General features: G+C 44.2%; 1 protein-coding gene across 9 annotated transcripts in view; it reads left to right on the top strand.

Annotated features, from left to right (window-relative positions):
• EPB41L1 (erythrocyte membrane protein band 4.1 like 1) overlaps window positions 1–19,783 on the top strand; it is a 223,362-nt gene that overhangs the window by 190,163 nt on the left and 13,416 nt on the right. For 3 of the 9 annotated variants that reach the window (XM_073606503.1, XM_073606506.1, XM_073606504.1), the window contains 6 exons: window positions 5,138–5,239; window positions 7,945–9,159; window positions 10,930–11,040; window positions 12,153–12,473; window positions 12,981–13,085; window positions 17,306–17,371. In XM_073606503.1, the coding sequence (XP_073462604.1) occupies window positions 5,138–5,239; window positions 7,945–9,159; window positions 10,930–11,040; window positions 12,153–12,473; window positions 12,981–13,085; window positions 17,306–17,371 (1,920 nt within the window). The remainder of the gene's footprint in view (window positions 1–5,137; window positions 5,240–7,944; window positions 9,160–10,929; window positions 11,041–12,152; window positions 12,474–12,980; window positions 13,086–17,305; window positions 17,372–19,783) is intronic. The other 6 variants (XM_073606508.1, XM_073606509.1, XM_073606505.1 and 3 more) reach the window with 5 other exon arrangements.

Below are 19,783 nucleotides of genomic sequence, written 5' to 3' on the forward strand. Positions count from 1 at the left end.
AATGACATTTTCTGAACCGACTTTGGGGCCCTGTATCTGGGGCCACTTGGTGCAAGGAAACCCAAGAACTATGGGGTGCACTTCCAAGTGCACTTTCAGTGCAATTTCAAGTGCACTTTGCACATGTAGTTTGCACTTGTAGTGCAAAGTGGATTTGCCTTTCGTAAATACCCCCCATTGTGTATCTTTTTCTTCATTCAAGAGGAAAAAATACACAGGGGCGGGCTGTACAGTGACTGATTACTGTGAGATCCAGTTAGAGGCTATGGCAGCAATCATGTGTTTGGGAACCAGACCTCCCGGTTCCCGATTGTCAGTATGTCAGTTTGTACTGTGCAGCACGCTCTCAGCACAAACACATATATGCATATATGTAGGGCCAGATTAAGAACATCATGGGCCTGTTGCTGAGGATTTTGGTGGGCCTTTTTTAGGAATAAATAAAATGAAAACCCAAACAATTTTTGTTAAAATAAATCATTAAAATAAAATTAAATAGAGATGGGGTAAGGGCGGGTGAGAGAGAGGGGGGGTGAAAATAGAAGAGGGGGGGGGGGGGGTGAGAGAGAGGAGGCTAAAAGACCGGGGAGAGAGAGGGCGCCTCTGGGTAGCTTAAGTAAAGTAGTAATGTGGTTCTTGTAGCGTGCCATGGCAAACTGCGGGTGGGTCCACAATGGGGTAAGAGTGGGAGGGGCTTAAAGGGGCATAGTTAGACAAAACAAAAGCATTCTTGTACTGTAAAAATGAAAAACTGCCATTACTTATGATTTTATGTACACTGAACATAGAGAGCTAACACTCCAAACCGTAATCCTTTCTCTGTTACCTCTGGACACCCCCCTTCCCCCATCTGCTCACCTTTGCAGTACAGACTGATGGCAGGCTCAGTGACAGTGGTAGGCAGGGCATGTTTACATCCCCAAATTGGAAAATTTGCAAAATGGATCCTACTTTTCTGATTTTTTTTCACCTTCCTCTGGATCAACTGTGGGTATATGATTGGTATATGATTGGGTATATGGGATTGTATGATATTTTTTTTTTTTTTTAATGGTTGAAGTAGATGGACTTGTGTCTTTTTTCAACCTGACTAACTATGCATTCAGCAGTGGTGATGATATACCTATGAATATGCCCTGCGATTTACCTATCAGTGCCGCCTGCTGCCAGTGCTGGGACAAGGCCATCCAGTGCCCAAGGCAAAGATACCAAGCTGCACCCCCACACACACACCATAGGGAAAGGGAAAGGGTTGGCAAGTGGGTCATGGGGTAGGGGGGTAAGGTGGGGTGTATGAGGTGGAAGGTAGGTGCTGTGACCTAGAGGGTGAGAGATGCATGGCACAAAGGCAGTGTAATGAAACGGTGAGGGGGAGATGGATAGGAGAGAAGTTCTGGAAGAGGTAAAAGATGAGTAGACTGGAGGTGTATAGGCATATTGGATGCTGCAACTGTGTAGAGAAGGTGAGTTGGTATGGGGGGGGGGGGTTATGGTGGTAGGGAGTCGCTGTGACTAGGAGAGGGGGTGGACTGTAATGAAAATGGGGTTGGAGGGAGGTGTTGTTATTATGGGACCTTGTCAATGTTACCACTAGCTTCCTCCAGAGGTAGAGTTGCCACCTCATCCATTTAAACCCAAACACATATGAATTACACAGGTTCTGAGGCTAATTAAATGCAGATAAGGCACCAACTGAGTTTAATTACCACCTTAATCAGCCACAGAACCTGTGTAATTAATATGTGTTCAGGTTTAAAGGGATGAGGTGGCAACCATATCCAGAGGTATATTTTGCTCAGCTGACTCCTGACTCAAGGAGCTCCTCCTCCAGATCAAGGGCTCCTGATTCTGCTTTTCGCCAAGATTGCCAGCAAATCCACTACCCTCTCCTGCAGTAATTGGTGCTTCTGGTCAGCTTGGACCAGTGGTAGAGCTTGTTGTTGTCCCACCTGCTGTGATATCACTACCACCTACACTGTGGCTAAAGTGCAGGAAAGGATTCAGTGTGTGTGTGTAGCAAACAGAATATTGGCATGCATTAAAAGGGGGATCAACGCAAGAGATAAAACGATAATTCTCCCGCTCTACAAGGCTCTGGTCCGGCCGCACCTGGAGTATGCTGTCCAGTTCTGGGCACCAGTCCTCAGGAAGGATGTACTGGAAATGGAGCGAGTACAAAGAAGGGCAACAAAGCTAATAAAGGGTCTGGAGGATCTTAGTTATGAGGAAAGGCTACGAGCACTGAACTTATTCTCTCTGGAGAAGAGACGCTTGAGAGGTGATATGATTTCAATTTACAAATACTGTACTGGTGACCCCACAATAGGGATAAAACTTTTTCGCAGAAGAGAGTTTAATAAGACTCGTGGCCACTCATTACAATTAGAAGAAAAGAGGTTTAACCTTAAACTACGTAGAGGGTTCTTTACTGTAAGAGCGGCAAGGATGTGGAATTCCCTTCCACAGGCAGTGGTCTCAGCGGGGAACATTGATAGCTTCAAGAAACTATTAGATAATCACCTGAATGACCGCAACATACAGGGATATACAATGTAATACTGACACATAATCAGACACATAGGTTGGACTTGATGGACTTGTGTCTTTTTTCAACCTCACCTACTATGTAACTATGTAACTATGATGGAGGGGGAGGGGGGGGTCGTTAAAGCCAGCCATACATTGATCGAAATTTGGCCAATTCAGCAGGGACTGGGCGAATTTAGATTCATGTTCAAGCTAGCTTGTTGTACACAAGTTGATCTATCGATCGTCTTGTGTGCAACCAGAATGTAGTGTTTTTCCCAAATGACCAGTGCCGCCAGCTATAGCCATCAGCACTGATCATAGTATTCTGATGGTAGGGAAGGCTCCCCGCCAGCAAAATATAAAAACACAGCAGGAGTAATTGTGTGGATGGGGGAATCAGCTCTCTTTTTTTTCATTCAACACGTTGGTTGAATGAAAAAAAAGAGTAATGTCTAGCCTGCCTTACACTCACTATAAAGATTATCAATTTATTGGGTAGGAGGAAACTTTGACACAGCTGCAAGCACTTGGGGTGGGCGTGCATTATGGTCCATTTAATGCGTGCCCTCTGTTGTGTGCAATTGGTAAAGTGCTTTGCATTGTTTAATTTTTCCTTTTTTTAAAATCTAGTCAAAATTTATGAAAGATAGTTCATTGCACTTTATGTGCTGTTGTGACATGCGTTGTGCTGCAATAAAAATGCAGACATGTTTTCTCTGTTAAAAAAAAAAGACATGCTGCATTTTTACACATCACAGCTCATACATGGTGTGAACAGAGCACATACAGATTAATGCCGCGTACACATGGGCGGACTTTTCGACCAGACTGGTCCGACAGACTTTCGACGGACTTTTGACCGACTTCTGACGGACTTTCTAACGAACGGACTTGCCTACACACGATCACATCAAAGTCCGACGGATTCATACATGATGACGTACACCGGACTAAAATAAGGAAGTTCATAGCCAGTAGCTGCCCTAGCGTCGGTTTTTGTCCGTCGGACTAGCATACAGACGAGCGGATTTCTGGGTCCGGCTGAGTTACGACATAAAGATTTGAAGCCTGTTCCAAATCTAAAGTCCGTCAGATTTGCGACTGGAAAAGTCCGATGAAGGTCCGGTGAAGCCCACACACGATCGGATTGTCCGCCGGATTTGGTCCGTCGGCGTCCGTCAGACCACTCTGATCAAAAAGTCCGACCGTGTGTACGCCCCATAACAGTTTTCTCTCTGTACTTATGGTGAGTCTGCATCCTTCTTAAAAAAAAAATATGTACAAAGCTTGCTAATAAAGTAAGGGAGGAATGCATTTAAAATTTGCTGGAAGATGTTCAGATGTCATGATTTTTTTCTGCATATCTTTACTATGGTGATCATTCATTCTTGCTGCTGTCACCTTTTCAGCTAGAAGATGTTTGCACAAAAAAATAATAATTTACTTTACGGTGTGGGAAAGTAACAACAATCAGCATTTGTGGCTCACCATGTACTGTAGAATGCTATTGCTCATAAAACAGATAGATCTGTTGATTGCATGAGAAGTAGACTGGGCACTGCACCCTCTCCCATCACTCATGGGGTGCCGCTTTGCTTGTGTCGGATGTTCTCCCCCATATGCACTGCCGATATACAGGGGGCGGAGCTATTGTAATTCACTGATGGTACCGTCGGCCAATCAGAGTGTGTGGATCCTTCCTCACACTCCCTCCACCAGCAAAAGGCAAGCATGGGTGCCCAGCAAGAGAGACTGTCACCGTAGGGGCGGGAGTTAGGAGGAAATGGGCGTTTTGTGAAAGCTGTGGGGAAGGAACAAGAGTCAGCCTCTATGTTGTGCTACACTACACTGTGTGGAACTCAGCTGGTGCCCCGCGATTTAGATTACCAATACTGCCTGATGGCCGCGATTTGCATATCTATACGGCCTGCTGCCCGCGATTTACTTATTAATACAGCCCGCAATTTACATATCAATCATGTACACACACAAAAAGCAAACAGCATTAATGACTCACTGGGCTGGGCCTATCTCAAGGTAGGGACCTGGAGCTACAGCTCCAATAGCCCTTTGTTAATCCGGCCCTGCATATATGCGGCCCCACTTCTGTGGTGGCTGCGTTTGTTTGTTTTTCTTTGAACATTTGACCTCTATTTTCACCTGGTGAAAGTAGTAACATTGCCAAATCTCACTCCAAATCTCTTGAGAAAGGTAGTCAGAGGCAGCAGTACCTTAGGTGATTTACAGCTATGAGGTTCAATGCACAGGAAGCACACTGCTATTTTTCTTGAGAAATTCAAAATCTTTAGGATTATTTCTTAGGCGCAAATAAAATTTGTGGATGTTCCATATACGATAGTAAATCTTGACTTTTTTGAGTTCAGGTGCACTTTAATAGTAATGGAAGGACTGATATATTTACCTTTTCTGTAGAAAATGTTACTCCAGGCTTCCCACTTGTACATAGTGTTATGATAATATAATATGTGGTTGTGCTTGTAAAACCAAACCTATATTTTAACTATAATTATACAGTCGTATTAAAATGCAACTATTCTGGTTTGATCCCTTCTCTAAATGACCCACTTTGTTTGAATTCTGTACAAAGCAGGAGGCGGAAGGTACCGGGAAAGAAGAGGAAGAGACAGATGCTGGTGCAGCCCAGGATTCTGAGGTCTTCATCGAGAAAAGCTTGGCTTCATCCCCAGAGGTGCCTCCACTTTCCTATTTTCCTGTGCACTTTAACCAACATTCAATTCTGAACTGCACAAGTATTTGGGTGACCTTAAACTCTCCAGTTCAGCTCACAACACGATTACTCATTCCTCACTCTATGTAGGATCAGACATTAAGGGCACTTCTCTTGGACCATCATCTTTTAGAAAGCCTGTTAGAAGTAGAAATAAAATCAATGACTCTGTCAAATCATGCTCCATTATTGGTTGTCTTAGGTTTGAAGGATCTCCCAGCGAGACAGATAATCTGGAGGCTAGATAAGTCTCTTTTACATGATCCTAGGGTGGCCAAAGATCTAGAGTCAGGCTTGGATCCCTTTATTTAAGGAGAATGATACAGAAAATATATTGCTGGTTGTGCTTTGGGAAGCACACAAGGCTTACATGAGAGGAAAATTAATAGCAGAGAGGGTTAAAAATGAAGAAAGTATGGCGAGCCCAGTTGCAAGTCCTTCTTCAGGATGTTCAAGGATTAGAGCAAATAAATAAAGAAGCAAAATAAGAATCAAACCATGGTGAGACTAGCAGATGAAAGGAAGGCCTTAAAAGCTTTGATATAACAAGATACTACGCGCGCATTTATTGGAATGGCAAAACGCTTTTTTGAGATGGGAAGTAAACCAGCAAAACTGCAGCAGGAATATTTTGGGCAAGGAATACAGTTATATAGCTAAAATCAAGGATAGGAAAGGTGAGTTGAAATATTCCACAAGTGATATCATTAGGGGCACTTCCAATATCTGAATTGCTCTTTGAACACCTTCTTCTTAATGAGAATCGGGAAGAAAGAACTAAGCCCACCTATGCTTTAGTTCAGTGTGTAGGATAATACACAGGCAAAGAATGTTTTCATCTATTTGTAAAATTACATGAACTTTTTATTATCTGTTTCACATATTAATACATATAAAAGTTCATTTTAAACAAACCTGTCAAACAAATGGCACACAGGTGCCATCTTAGACCTTCCTAAATTGCTTTTAATGGATAAGTGAATGTCTGTAGTGCATTTTAACATCTTCCATCCAAAGAAAGTATTGTAAAGTTAAATAACTGATTAGTAGGACTGTAGACTACTGATGGAATAAAAGTTGCCTTTCTTTAGAAGGGCAGTCCACGCAAAAGTGTTCAGCTAAACGTGAAGCCCGATGGATTGAGCCACTGGCAAGATTTTTATACCTCTTGAGGTCTCTGGCGGTGCAATCTTCCTGCCATGCCTAATGCCTTTTTTCCTGCCTAGATTGGAGCACTCACTATTTCTACTCACTTTGGGTATGCTCCTGTTGATTTTCATTGGAATCAAAGCATTGCGGCCATGGCAAAAACATACTTCCACGGAAAGCAACCTATTCAACTGGCTGGGGCCGCCCAGAAACACTCTGTAATTGCGTGCAATGCATGTGGTTATGGTAGTGCAGTCCTTTAAGGGTTAGAAAAGGCAGTGAGGAGACGACATATCGCCTCCCAGCCACCTGTCAACAATGTTTCAAAAGGGCAACAAGGGGCCTGTTTTTACTACATATATTCAGTCTACCATGAGTACTGTAGTGACAGGGTCTCCTAAACCGAATTCCACCCTAACTGAATGTGGAGAATGGTGGCTACCGTTAAGTTCAGCTGATGATCTCTTGCTGCTTATGCGATTGCTGTCTGCTATAACTATGTGCCAGCCCTACTCCATAGGGAATCGTCTCACACTCACAAGGACAATAAAGGGTAGTCTTTTAGGATCTAATCTCCAGAGTTAGGTATGATTTTTCACACAAGGGTCCCTAATAAGCCTGTACTCAAAATCTGTATATTTGTTGTTATACAATATCATGAAAATGGCAGTTCATGTACATTACGTGTGTTTTTATAAACACTGTATTTTACATTTGATTAGTAAAAGTGTATTTCTAGCCCAAAACTTTCTCTTTTTTGTTTTGAATATACTAGGGAATAGTTAAAACCCCTGTCAGCTTTCTTTTTCTTGTTGTCTGTGCCCCAAGCAAGAGCTTTCCCTTCACAATTTGTTAAACCTAACAGGACGTGAAAGGAAATCTTTCCAAAGTGAGGGATAATCCCCCTGGACAGCACCAGAACAGGCACCCCATTGAAAGATTTCCCTTCATCTTTTTTTTTTTTTGTGGTGACAATTGTAATATTTTCTATTTCTTAACACTCTTGATTTTAGGGACAAAGGTCACCAGGACAAAAAGAAAGGGTGGATCCCATTCACATAGAGCAACATAAAATTGGCAGGGGTTCTCATCCTTCTTCCTTTTAGACAGTTGTCACAGGAATAATTTGAGTCCCCATGGGAAAATTTGCCCTCAATTACTGTTCTGGTGGCAATTCAAAATGTTGCATATTTCTTCACTTTCAGTAGTGGTGACATAAGTAATTAAAGACAAATAGAGAAGTTGAATCTCTCTAGAGGGGATTCACAAAGCAAATAAAACTTGACAGGGGTACTAATCCTTCCCTACTCTATTCAAAATTGTTAAAAGTGATAATTACAAAGGCAGATATGTTAACTTTTATAAACAGCAATTAAAAACATAATCATTGAAATAATGATCTAGACTTTAGAAGAGAAATCCAGGGAAAACACTTGAGGAAAGCAATTATTGTAAAAACCATATTTGCTGTCGTCGTAAGTTTCCAGCTAACCCCTTTCGCTCTGGTCACCATGCAGGGCATGGAGCACTGGGTTTTTATAGAAAGGACAACAGAAAAGTCTCCTACACCACTTGAAGAGGTTCAAAAAAAGCAGTCTGTCCAGATTTCTGGACTGGAGTTGTCCTCCAAAAGGGAAGAACACCACCAGAAAGACCACCCTCACAAGGATAGGGAGGAACGAGAAATGGTGGATATAACTGAGGAGAAATCAGTATCTATGATAAAGGGAGTGGAAAGAAGAAAGAGGCTACCACAGAGAGAAGAACGCCTAGTGATGGTCACCAGTGAATGGGATATCGTAGAAAGCAAAGCAAGAACAGCACCTGATGGTGCCCCTGCGGAAGATGGTAGGGAATGGGCACTCAGGTTGGAAAATGGCAAAGCAACGTCCTGGGGAAAAGGTGAACCATCAGATTTGAGAGGGAAAAATGGAGTGGACAGAGAAGAGACCAGCACAAGAAGGATAGGGAGAGGATTAGTGGGATCAGCAGAAGGACACCAAGAAATGGGTAGAACCATTGTTGAGCTTGGGGAAAGCAGAAGCGTCATTTTGTGCGAAGATGAAGCTGATGACAGTGCTGAAGAAGGAGAATGGCACAATGAGGCCCACTGGGAGGACCAACCGAAATCTTTGATATGGTGTGAGAGTGCAGGATACCAAAAGAAAAACAAAAACCTGGAGAACATGGACATTTATGCGTCACCAAACAAACAACGTGGGAAGCATTTTGTTGCCTCAGATGACCAAAAGGAGCAAAGTCAGCTAGGGAAGACAATGTCAAAACTGTCCAGAGAGTACATCACTACTGACATTCTTATTCCAGATGACCATAATGAAGATTTAAAAGAAGAGGAACATGGTAGGACCATTATCAGTACAGAAGAAGCAGGACCTTCTGGTCTGGCAAATGAACAGTTGTCCTCAACTGTACAAATGACAACTGAGAGGAGCACAGAGGACTTACCACTGGAAGATTGGGGTCCACCAGTGCTTCATTTTATGTTACCAACCATTATTCCACTACCAGTGGCTGCTCCCAGGGAGAGAGGTCACCAAGAATTAGCCACAGATAGTAATCCAACTGAAAGAATTCTTCTACAGCCAAATCACAGCCAGCATGATGCCCATTATTATGAAGGAAATGAAAGCCCTGCTGAATCCAAAACTGACACGCCTGGAGACCTCTCCTCTCCAGATTCGGGCTGTGAAATAACACTCACAGATGCGGCGGTAACTCCTGATGAGCATGTTTGTAGGGGGGAGGGAAAAGGCACCAAACCTGCTTTTTGTGGGCCCATTGTGATTTTCCTAGCACGCCAGACCTCTGTATGAGCCAACTGAGGGGGCATGATGTCGTAGTGGGATCTGTCTGCCTGTCTGTACCAAAATCCTCCCAACATTCGCTTCTGGCTGAAGTATCGTCTGGCTTAAAATACCCCGTCCCCCAAATATCAGGCTGAAAAGCATGGAAGCTAAAGAGGAGACGGGAGGGAGTTGCTGGAGGAGGGATAAATGAAGGGGTGCAGCCACGGCTAAACTGGTAGCATCAGTAAAATACATCTCCTGCACCCCAGGAATGAGCGCTTCCAGTGACACTACTGTGAATCATTGGCTCTGGCAGCTAGTTCTTATTCATCTGGGAAAACCAATACTTGGCAGATATTCTGCAGTTCATGCCCCATGTTAAATACATGAGTGGACTGAAAAAAAAATGTCTTGCGCTTTGCACCTCTATGGAAAAGAAAAGGTTACTAATCTCCATCCCACCTCCTCCCTACTCACTGCACTGAGGCTGCTGTGATCCTGCTTTTGTGCTCTGCATATGGACACTGATTCACTGGGCTGCATTAAAACTTGAAAGAGCTTGTACTGTCTTAAACCATGTTTGGTGGCAAGGCCAAGTTGAACTACTTGAAGAAACATATAGCTATATTCAGCTCTATTTCCAAAGATATTCAATTATTTTTTTTAACTCTTATTTCCTTCTACTTACCTATGTCTCTTAACCCCTATCTCTTCCTGTTAGAACAGTTTGCCTAAAAACCATATTCATAGCATCTAGGTGGATTCCAGCTTGCATTTTGTAGTTTTTGTAAACTTTATGGACACCTGTCCATCACACCTACTTTATGGCCAAAGTATGTGGACATCTCTCTAAATTAGTTCAGGTGTGTCTAGGGAAAAGTACTCTTATGGATACAGCATACAAAGACATGTTAAAAAAATGTGCACTTCCAGCCCAGTGGCAACAGTCTGAGGAAGGCCCTTTTCTGTTCTAACATGACTGTGTCCTTGTACACAAACACAGGTATGTAAGCACATGGTTTCAACAATGGTCTCATGTGGAGGACTTTGAGTGGCCTGCACAGAGCCCCAACCTTAACCCTATTGAACTATTTTGGGATAAACTGAAACACCAATTGCGAACCAGGTTTTCTTGTAAAACATTCGGCTTTGACTTTACAAATCCTCTTTTGGTTGAATGGGCACGCATTCACATAGACACATTCCTAAATCTTGTAAGAAAACCTTCCAAGGAGAGTGGAGGTTGCTATAGCCCCAAGAAGGTTGGGGGCAACTTAATATTTATGCCCATGATTTTGGAAAAGAATGTTCAACACGCTCATATACTGTAGGTGTGATGGTCAAGTATCCACAAACCTTTTAACATAGAGTGTAGGTTAAAGACAGCTGGAACCTCATTGGCTGTGATAGAAAACAACTCGGCAATCCTCCAGATTTCATACAAGAGCTCCTTTGTCTCTTTTTCTTTCTTTTCCGCACATCCTATGTTATTTTTTTTCTCTAACTGTGACCAGAAAGTAGAATACACCCTTCGCTGTTGCATTTCATAATAATTTAATACAGCCTAGTGAATCTGAGTCCACCTCTGCCTCGCTTGATGCTGTAGTGCCCAGCATCAGTCTCATGCATCGTGCTGCGGGTCTTGCTGTTTGCTCCTTGGGAATCCTTCACTCTAACCCTTCTCTCCTGCTCTAGAGTCAACCTCTTGAACCAACATCCTGGGAGGAAAGGGATATCCCATGTGCCCTCAGAGAGGTCTCCCTGCCGGACCAGGGATATAGGAAATCCGGGACTGTCCATTTTCAGGTCAGGGCCATGAACGCCCTGATTTTGCCCTCTCAATTCCACTACTGCCTTGCAAAGAAATTCATGTCTGTGCATATTTATTTTAATGTAATACATTTTATATACAAATGATCTTCAGATAGTCACAGATTTATAGTTTTTTACGGCATCACTTCTGAGGATAGCTGTACATTGGACTTCTTTATAAAAAAATTGAGAGGAAGAAAAGTGTCTTTGATCATAGCAGCCAATAAGTATCCAGTTGACATTCGAACAAAGAAAATCGGCTCCAGGTAGGTCCACTCATACACATACCCCACACATCTTCAAATTGGATGTTGACTTAGCTTGCAAGCTGTACTAAAAGCAACAAAGAACATCTGCATAGCCGCACTCCAATGCAATCCACTTTATTGCAGAAATAGAGACATATACATTAAGCTGTCATTGACACAGAGTGGGACAAGAAGGTTGACGCGTTTCTCGATATCTGCACTTAGTCATATCCAGTTGACATTGGTTAGAAGGTCAAAACTTGGGTATGAATTGGTTGCTATGACCAACATAGCTGCTTTTCTTTTGTCCAAATCTAAATTTGTGTTGTCTGTACGTGTGAACTTGTAATGATTAGGATGGTTTGCCCCATTGTACATATAGCAATATAAACTGGATTTAGAAATCCTAGATGTACTGTATTTCTTCATCGTTTCTTTTGCTGATATAAGGTGTTAAATGTAATTGTTGTTCTAATTACCCTAGACATAAATCTATTAGGGCTGTATATAGATTTTGGAATGTTGACATTGATCAAGTGGTGATGAGCTGAGAATAAGTTCCATATATAATTTTCTTTATTCTGAAATGGACTATTTCTTTAAGCAAACAATAAGATGAGAGGGGTGTTATCAGCAACCTCAGTATAATTAAAGCAGTACATGTTTAGTTTTTCTACTTGTACTGTATGTATTTTCACAGAATATATCTAGTTTTCTAATTCGTAGTTTTAAAATTGTATTCCAAACGCTTATGGAAGGGCAAAATCACGCATCTGTCTGAACTCATCTGAATTCACCTCTTCACCAGCCACTTATTTCACTGTGACTTTCCCATCATGGCTTTTTGAATTCCCCCAGAGAGTGAGCAGCAGGGAGACAGAGGAAGGGCGAACAGCAGGTGACGAGGAACAAGGAGCTGGCCTTCTAAAAGAAAACCAACTAAGCATTGAGAGGAAGTGTTCAAGCATAACCGTCAGCTCTACATCCAGTCTGGAAGCCGAGGTGGACTTCACAGTGATTGGAGATTACCACTCCAATGTAGGCTTCGAGGATTTCACCCGCAGCCTTCCTGAACTGCATCGAGACCAGGGTGATGGGGCTGGTGGCACAGAGAATAACCCCGCAACAGCTCCGCAGGAAGTACATGATGAAGACAAGCAGGAGGAGGAAATAACAGAGGTACAACGCTACGGCACTGGAAACCGCTGCTTATCAATGTTGTATTTCTGAATATCACAACTTGGCTTCTCCAGTTTTCCATCCATCCCTAAGGGTTTAACCGCATGGAATGTATTGAAAAGTGCATGAAATCTCCAAGCACACTGGTCCATATTTCCCGTTCCACATTTGTTTTTGACCATCGTGTTTGTATTATACCATAACTATCCTGCGACCTCTGTTTGCATGCCCCTGTATTATCTGTTACCTTTGACTTGCATGCCGTTGACAGCCAACCACTGAGCCAGGTAATATATTGAATGTCATCTGCTTAGTCACATGGCATCATGAGTATATGTGTATGTACTTTGTATGCATATATGTCTTCATTTTATTAATAGTTATCCCGTGCATGTTTGTAATTCACATTGTGCGTGGCCTTAAAATGTTCTATGTATCATACAGATAGTACCCATAGCAGTCTGCTGTAATATCCTCTCATGGTAATTAATTTTTTTGTTCCCACAGTCACACTGGACAGAGAAACATGTCATCAGCAGCGTGAGTACAGTTAGCAGCACAGATGGGGAGAAAATCACAAATATACAGATTACTTCCATGCAAACCACTCAGGTAAGCATATGCAATACATTCTATTAAAGTACACAAATTCATTCTGCTAAAAACAGAAACACATAAGCAGTGCTGGGACAAGGCCATTTGGTGCCCAGGGCGAAGATGGCAAACTGCGCCCCCCCCCCCCCCCCCCCCCGTTTTTAAGAAAGAATCAATGTTGTTTCAAAACAAGAATATACTTAAAACAATACAAATTCAATTAGGTTTAATGCGATAGAAACATCATTTTTAATTATATGTATTTTTATTGGAGGCACTTTGAAATAATAATGCAAAAATTGTCGCTCTTTTTTTGTTTAAAGGGTAAAAAATAAAAACCGCCGAGGTGATCAAATACCACCAAAAGAAAGCTCTATTTGTGGGGAAAAAAAGGACATAAATTGTATTTGGGTGCAGCGTCGCATGACCGCGCAGTTGTCAGTTAAAGCATCATGGCGCGGTATCGCAAGAAATGGCCTGATCATTAAAGGGGTAAAACCTTCTGGAGCTGAAGTGGTTGGCACATACCTAAGAGTAAATCCCTCTCCAGTATAATCCCACCCTCACCATGTAAATCCCCCTAGTGTACTCTCTGCAGTGTAATACCCCCCCTCCCCTATAAATCCCCCAATCCCTTGCAGTGTATTCTCCCTTGCAGTAGGAGGTGAATTAGTGGAACCAAGTGCCTTGTTCCGGCACTGGGCTCTGGGACTCCAGTGGTAATGGGGACCCGGGCAGTGTTCAAGTGCCCAAATGGTTAGTCCACCCCTGCCCCCAGCCTGTCCTGATCACCCCCCCAACTCTAATCTCATCTAATGACTGATCTCATTAAACTTATCATCAGAGTAGGTAGGTATGTCTTTAGGCTTTACCTGCCTTGGGTCACTGCAGCAGCTTCTGCACCATGGTGCCCAGGTCCTCAGTCTTGACAGTCTGGAGCAGCTCCTGGTTCTTCTCTTATCCTGGGAACTAGAGAAGAAGGCAGATCCTGGCAGAGCCTGATTGGTCCTGACATCCCCAGCATCCTTCCCTGGAAAGGAGGAGGAGGACTTGGTGATTGATGAGACCCTGGGTCAGATGTGCTGCTGGGGCGGGAGAGCACACTCAGGAACACTCGGGAGCCGACCCAGGGAGGGACGAGCGGAGCTGAGGTTCCGGGGGAGGAGCCATGAATACCTGGGGGCGAGCTCCATACTTAGGTGCCGAACTGGGGAGGGAGGGGCAGAGCTGAGGCACTGGGATTGAGCCGGAGGAGGAGCCAGCAATACTTGGGAGCAAGCTCCATACTCAGGAGACGTGCTGGGAGGGAGGGGTGAAGCTGAGGTGCTGGGGTGAGCCGGAGGAGGAGTCAGGAATACCCGGGAGCGAGCTCCATACTTGGAGCCGGAGGGGCGGAGACGAGGTGCCCGGGTGAGCCGAGGGAGGAGCCAGGAATACTTGGAGGCGAGCTACAGAATCGGAGTTGGACGGGAAGGGAGGGGCGGAGGTGCCGGAGTAACCCCTGGGGAGGAGCGAAATGACATTGAGCAGCCAGGAGGGGAAGGGAGAAGGATCATAACCGCCTATTGGTCTCCTGATCCCGCCTCCCTTCCTTGAGCGATCTGATTAGCTGCACTGACTCTGAGCTGCATCCTGGCCGGTGCCACTGCACACTCTGCACAGATGTTAAGTAATGTCAGTCCGCCCCTGTTTGGGAGATGTCATCTGGCAGAGAATAGAGAAGCCAGCGGCCATTGTACCGCCCAGGGCATCCGCCCCTTCCGACCCCCCCCCCCCCCCTGTACCAGCTCTGCACATAAGCTTCCAGATGGTCCCCTCTGTAGGTTATATAGGAATGCATTTCTAACCCCTCTGTTCTCTACAGTCAGTACACATGGAGAAAGATGTATACTGAGTATATAAATCTTGCATGCAATTATTATATATGTGAACTCAAGCAGCCTAACTTGTATAAAGACTGGCTTGCATAAAGGGTTACGGAACTTAACTTTATTCATGTTAGAGACTATTTGCATTTAAAGCAAAACTAAACCCACTGCAGGTCTGCAAAGCAATTGCCATAACGCCACTGTCATCTTCTGGGTTTCCTTTTGGGCCCAACGTTTTCTCTCTTTAAATATTGGGTGACTACTAATCATATACCTTCTGCATATCCAAACTGGAATCATACTGCCCTGGCATACAACTCCATTATCGGCTTCTTGCAGATGTCGTAAATGGCCCCATAGTGTACACTGCACTGCACATCAAATTTTCTTCCTCCTCTTAGCATCTTTGTGTACAGTTTAGTTCTGCTTTATTAAGACCGTGGGGTTGATTTACTAAAACTGGAGAGTGCAAAATCTGGTGTAGCTCTGCATGATAGCCAATCAGCTTTTTAACTTTGGCTTGTTCAATCAAGCTTTGGAAAAATAAACCTGGGAGCTGATTGGAGACTGCAGAGTTGCCCACGATTTTGTACTCTCCAGTTTTAGTAAATCAAGCCCAGTGTCTGATTCAAATGAGCATTTTTTTAGAAGCCAATGGGCTTTTTTACTGTAGTGAAAGCAGTAAATAACTAGGTTACTTCCCTTTGCACCATTTTGTTTGCCTGTTTAAAACAAACCTGTAATTTTGTAATTCCTAATAAAGTGTTGGCTTTATTAGAGGGTAGGCACATGCCTATTTTCTATGCACCCCCCTACCATTCTATTTGGCCAACCAAAATCTTGCAATATCATTTTGCAAGTTTTCATAGACTATGATCCACTATAGACATGATTGACTATGTGCCTGCCTCTGTAAATTCTCACAGTAGTATATATATATAATATATATATATATAATGTGTGTGTGTGTGTATTCACTTGACCTCTGGAAGATTTACCCCCCTTCATGACCAGGTCATTTCTTGCAATACGGCACTGCGCTACTTTAACTGACAATTGCGTGATCATGCAACACTGTGCCCAAATAAAGTTTATGTAAATTTTTCCCACAAATAGCTTTCTTTTGGTGGTATTTGATCACCGCTGCTTTTTTATTTTTTTGTGCTATGAACAAAAGAAGACTAAATATTTTGAAAAAAAATTTTTTTTTTACTTTCTGCTATAAAACATGTCCAATAAAAAAAAAAATGGAAAAAAAATCTAATTTATTTATAAATTTACGCCAATATGTATTCTGCTACATATTTTTGGTAAAAAAAATCCCAATAAGAGTCTACAAACTATGGTATATAGTATACTGGAATTTTTACTTACTTATTTATTTTTTATACTACTGATGGCAGTGATCAGTCACTTTATAGCAGGACTGCGATATTGCAGCGGACAATCGGACACTAACTGACACTTTGTGGGAACCAGTGACACTAATTCAGTGATCAGTGTTAAAATATGCACTGTCACTGTACTAATGACACTGGCTGGGAAGGGGTTAAACATCAGGGGCGTTCAAAGGGATAACTGTGTGCCTAGCCAGTGTTTATGTGTGTACTGTGTTAGGTTCTCTTACTAAGGGAAGAGATGAATTTTATTCCCTGCTACGCAAGGAAACAAAATCTGGCACATCCTCCCTGTCAGAACAGAGCTCTGGTTTGTTTACATATGCAGAGCTCCGTTGTGTCTCTGCCTATCAGTGGGTGCCGGCAGACAACCAGTGCCTGTCACCCGTAGATCAGCTTCTGCTGTGAGTAATCACAGCAGAAGCGACCCGCCGGTGGCGGGTGTACATGCCCCCCCTAGGTGAAAGTGCAGAATCACATATATATATATATATATATATATATATATATATATATATATATATATATATATATATATATATATATATATATAGATATATACGTGATTCTTTGCAGGGTCTTTGAGGGTCTCCCTGTAGCAGTATATCTGCTATAGGGTGGTCCTTAAGTGGACATAATATAAATATATAAATGTATATATAAGCAAAAAACAATAAGCCAAGGTATCTTTAGCCAAAACATCAGGCATAGATTTCACTATAGACAGCTAAAGTTATATGCAAATCTCAACATTCCATGCAACAGTTGAGCAAATCCTTATGACTCCTGAACCTTCAAATTGGTCCTTTAATTTGATGGGTGGGCTCAGGAGGCATATTCTCCAAAGAAAAACGTTCCTTCTGTGTTTGTCTGGGTTTCCTGCAAAATCATAATGGTGTTATTCATCTTCTATCCAAAGTATGATAATGTTTCTATCCCTTTCCCATTTTAACAATTGTTTATATTTTGGCAGGTGGATGAGAAGGAGCCTGTAGTCAGCAGTCATACTGTCACTTCACATACTGTACATCCAACACTGGTAAGATTGTACATTGTAACACCAATGACTAGAACAACCCTTTACAATAAAACTTACCTGGTGTACTCAGCCGGTAACCATTGTGCACAAGGTGGCATAGTTATGCTAGTACAGGGGTAGGCAAACTTTTGTGCAGAGTGTGCCGAAAAATGTTTTCAAAGAAATTGAGCGTGCCGATTTTATAACAAAAAAATGTCAACTTCACACTCTCAATCATGAAAAGGATTTTTTATAAAGTAAATGCTGTAAACGATTTTAGTAGTGAGAAATTAACACCCTGCACTCTCACGCCTCAGATCAGCCCCAATTCATGCACCTTCACACCTCAGACCCCTTCTCATCTGCCCCACCACTGTACCCCCCTTCTCATCCCCCCCACCACTGCACCCCCCTTCTCATCTCCCCCACCACTGCACCCCCCTTCTCATCCCCCCCACCACTGTACCCCCCTTCTCATCCCCCCCACCACTGTACCACCTTGCTCATCTGCTCTGCTCCACCACTGTACCCCCCTTCTCATCTGCCCCACCACTGTACCCCCCTGCATACCTGCCCCACCACTGTACCCTCCTTCTCATCTACCCCACTACTGTACCCCCCTTCTCATTTGCCCCACCACAGTACCCCCTTCTCATCTGCCCCACCACTGTAACCCCCCTGCTCATCTGCCCCACCACTGTAAACCCCCTGCTCATCTGCCCCACCACTGTAAACCCCTGTACATCTGCCCCACCACTGTACCCCCCTTCTCATCTGCCCCACTACTGTACCCCCTTCTCATCTGCCCCACCACTGTAACCCCCCTGCTTATCTGCCCCACTACTGTAACCCCCTTGCTCATCTGCTCTGCTCCACCACTGTACCCCCCCTGCACATCTGCCCCACCACTGTACCCTTCTTCTCATCTGCCCCACTACTGTACCCCCTTCTCATCTGCCCCACCACTGTACCCCCCTTCTCATCTGCCCCACCACAGTACCCCCTTCTCATCTGCCCCATCACTGTAACCCCCCTTCTCATCTGCCCCACCACTGTAACCCCCCTGCTCATCTGCCCCACCACTGTAACCCTATGTACATCTGCCCCACCACTTTATCACCCTGCTCCTCTGCCCCACCACAGTACCGCCTTGCTAATCTGCCCCATCAATGTAGCCCCCTGCACATCTAATCCACCACTGTAACCCCCTGCTCATCTGCCCCACCAATGTACCCCCTCTCCCATCTGCCCCACAATTTACCCCTTTTCTCATCTGCCCCACCAATTTACCCCCTTTCTCATCTGCCCCACCACTGTAATCCTCTGCACATCTGCCCCACCACTGTACCACTCTGCTCATCTGCCCCACCACTGTACCACCTTGCTCTTCTGCCCAACCACTGTAACCCCCTACTCATCTGCCCCACCAATGTTCCCTCTTTCTCAACTGCCCCACCACTGTACCTCCATGCTCATCTGCTCCACCACTGAATCATCTTCTCATCTGTCTTAACACTGAACTTATCTGCTCATTTGCCCCACCACTGTAACCTCCTTTATCATCTGCCCCATCAATGTAGCCCCCTGCACATCTAATCCACCACTGTAACCCCCTGCTCATCTGCCCCACCAATGTACCCCCTCTCCCATCTGCCCCACAATTTACCCCTTTTCTCATCTGCCCCACCAATTTACCCCCTTTCTCATCTGCCCCACCACTGTAACCCTCTGCACATCTGCCCCACCACTGTACCACTCTGCTCATCTGCCCCACCACTGTACCACCTTGCTCTTCTGCCCAACCACTGTAACCCCCTACTCATCTGCCCCACCAATGTTCCCTCTTTCTCAACTGCCCCACCACTGTACCTCCATGCTCATCTGCTCCACCACTGAATCATCTTCTCATCTGTCTTAACACTGAACTTATCTGCTCATTTGCCCCACCACTGTAACCTCCTTTATCATCTGCCCCATGACTGTACCTCCTGCACATCTGTCCCACCTCTGTTTCCCCTGCTCTTCTGCCCCACCACTGTAACCCACTGCTCATGTGTTCCACCGATGTACCTCTTTTCTCCTCTGCACCCCTCTGCACATCTGCCCCACCTCTGTACCCCCTGCACATCTGCCCTACCTCTGTACCCCCTGCTCCTCTGCCCCACTGCTGTAACCCTCTGCTCATCTGTCCCACCAATGTACCTCCTTTCTCCTCTGCCCAACATTGAACCCCCCCTGCCCATCTATCCCACCAGTGTAACCCCCGCTCATCTGCCCCATTGCTGTACACCCCTGCTTATCTGTTCGACCGCTGAACCCCCTTCCCATCCCTCCCACCACTGTACCTCCTGCACATCTGCCCCACCACTGTACCCCCTTGCTCTTCTTTCCCACCATTGTAACCCATCTCATCTGCCCCATCAATGTACCCTT

This window comes from Aquarana catesbeiana, linkage group LG12, assembly GCF_042186555.1.
Source record: "Aquarana catesbeiana isolate 2022-GZ linkage group LG12, ASM4218655v1, whole genome shotgun sequence".
Taxonomy (NCBI): domain Eukaryota; kingdom Metazoa; phylum Chordata; class Amphibia; order Anura; family Ranidae; genus Aquarana; species Aquarana catesbeiana.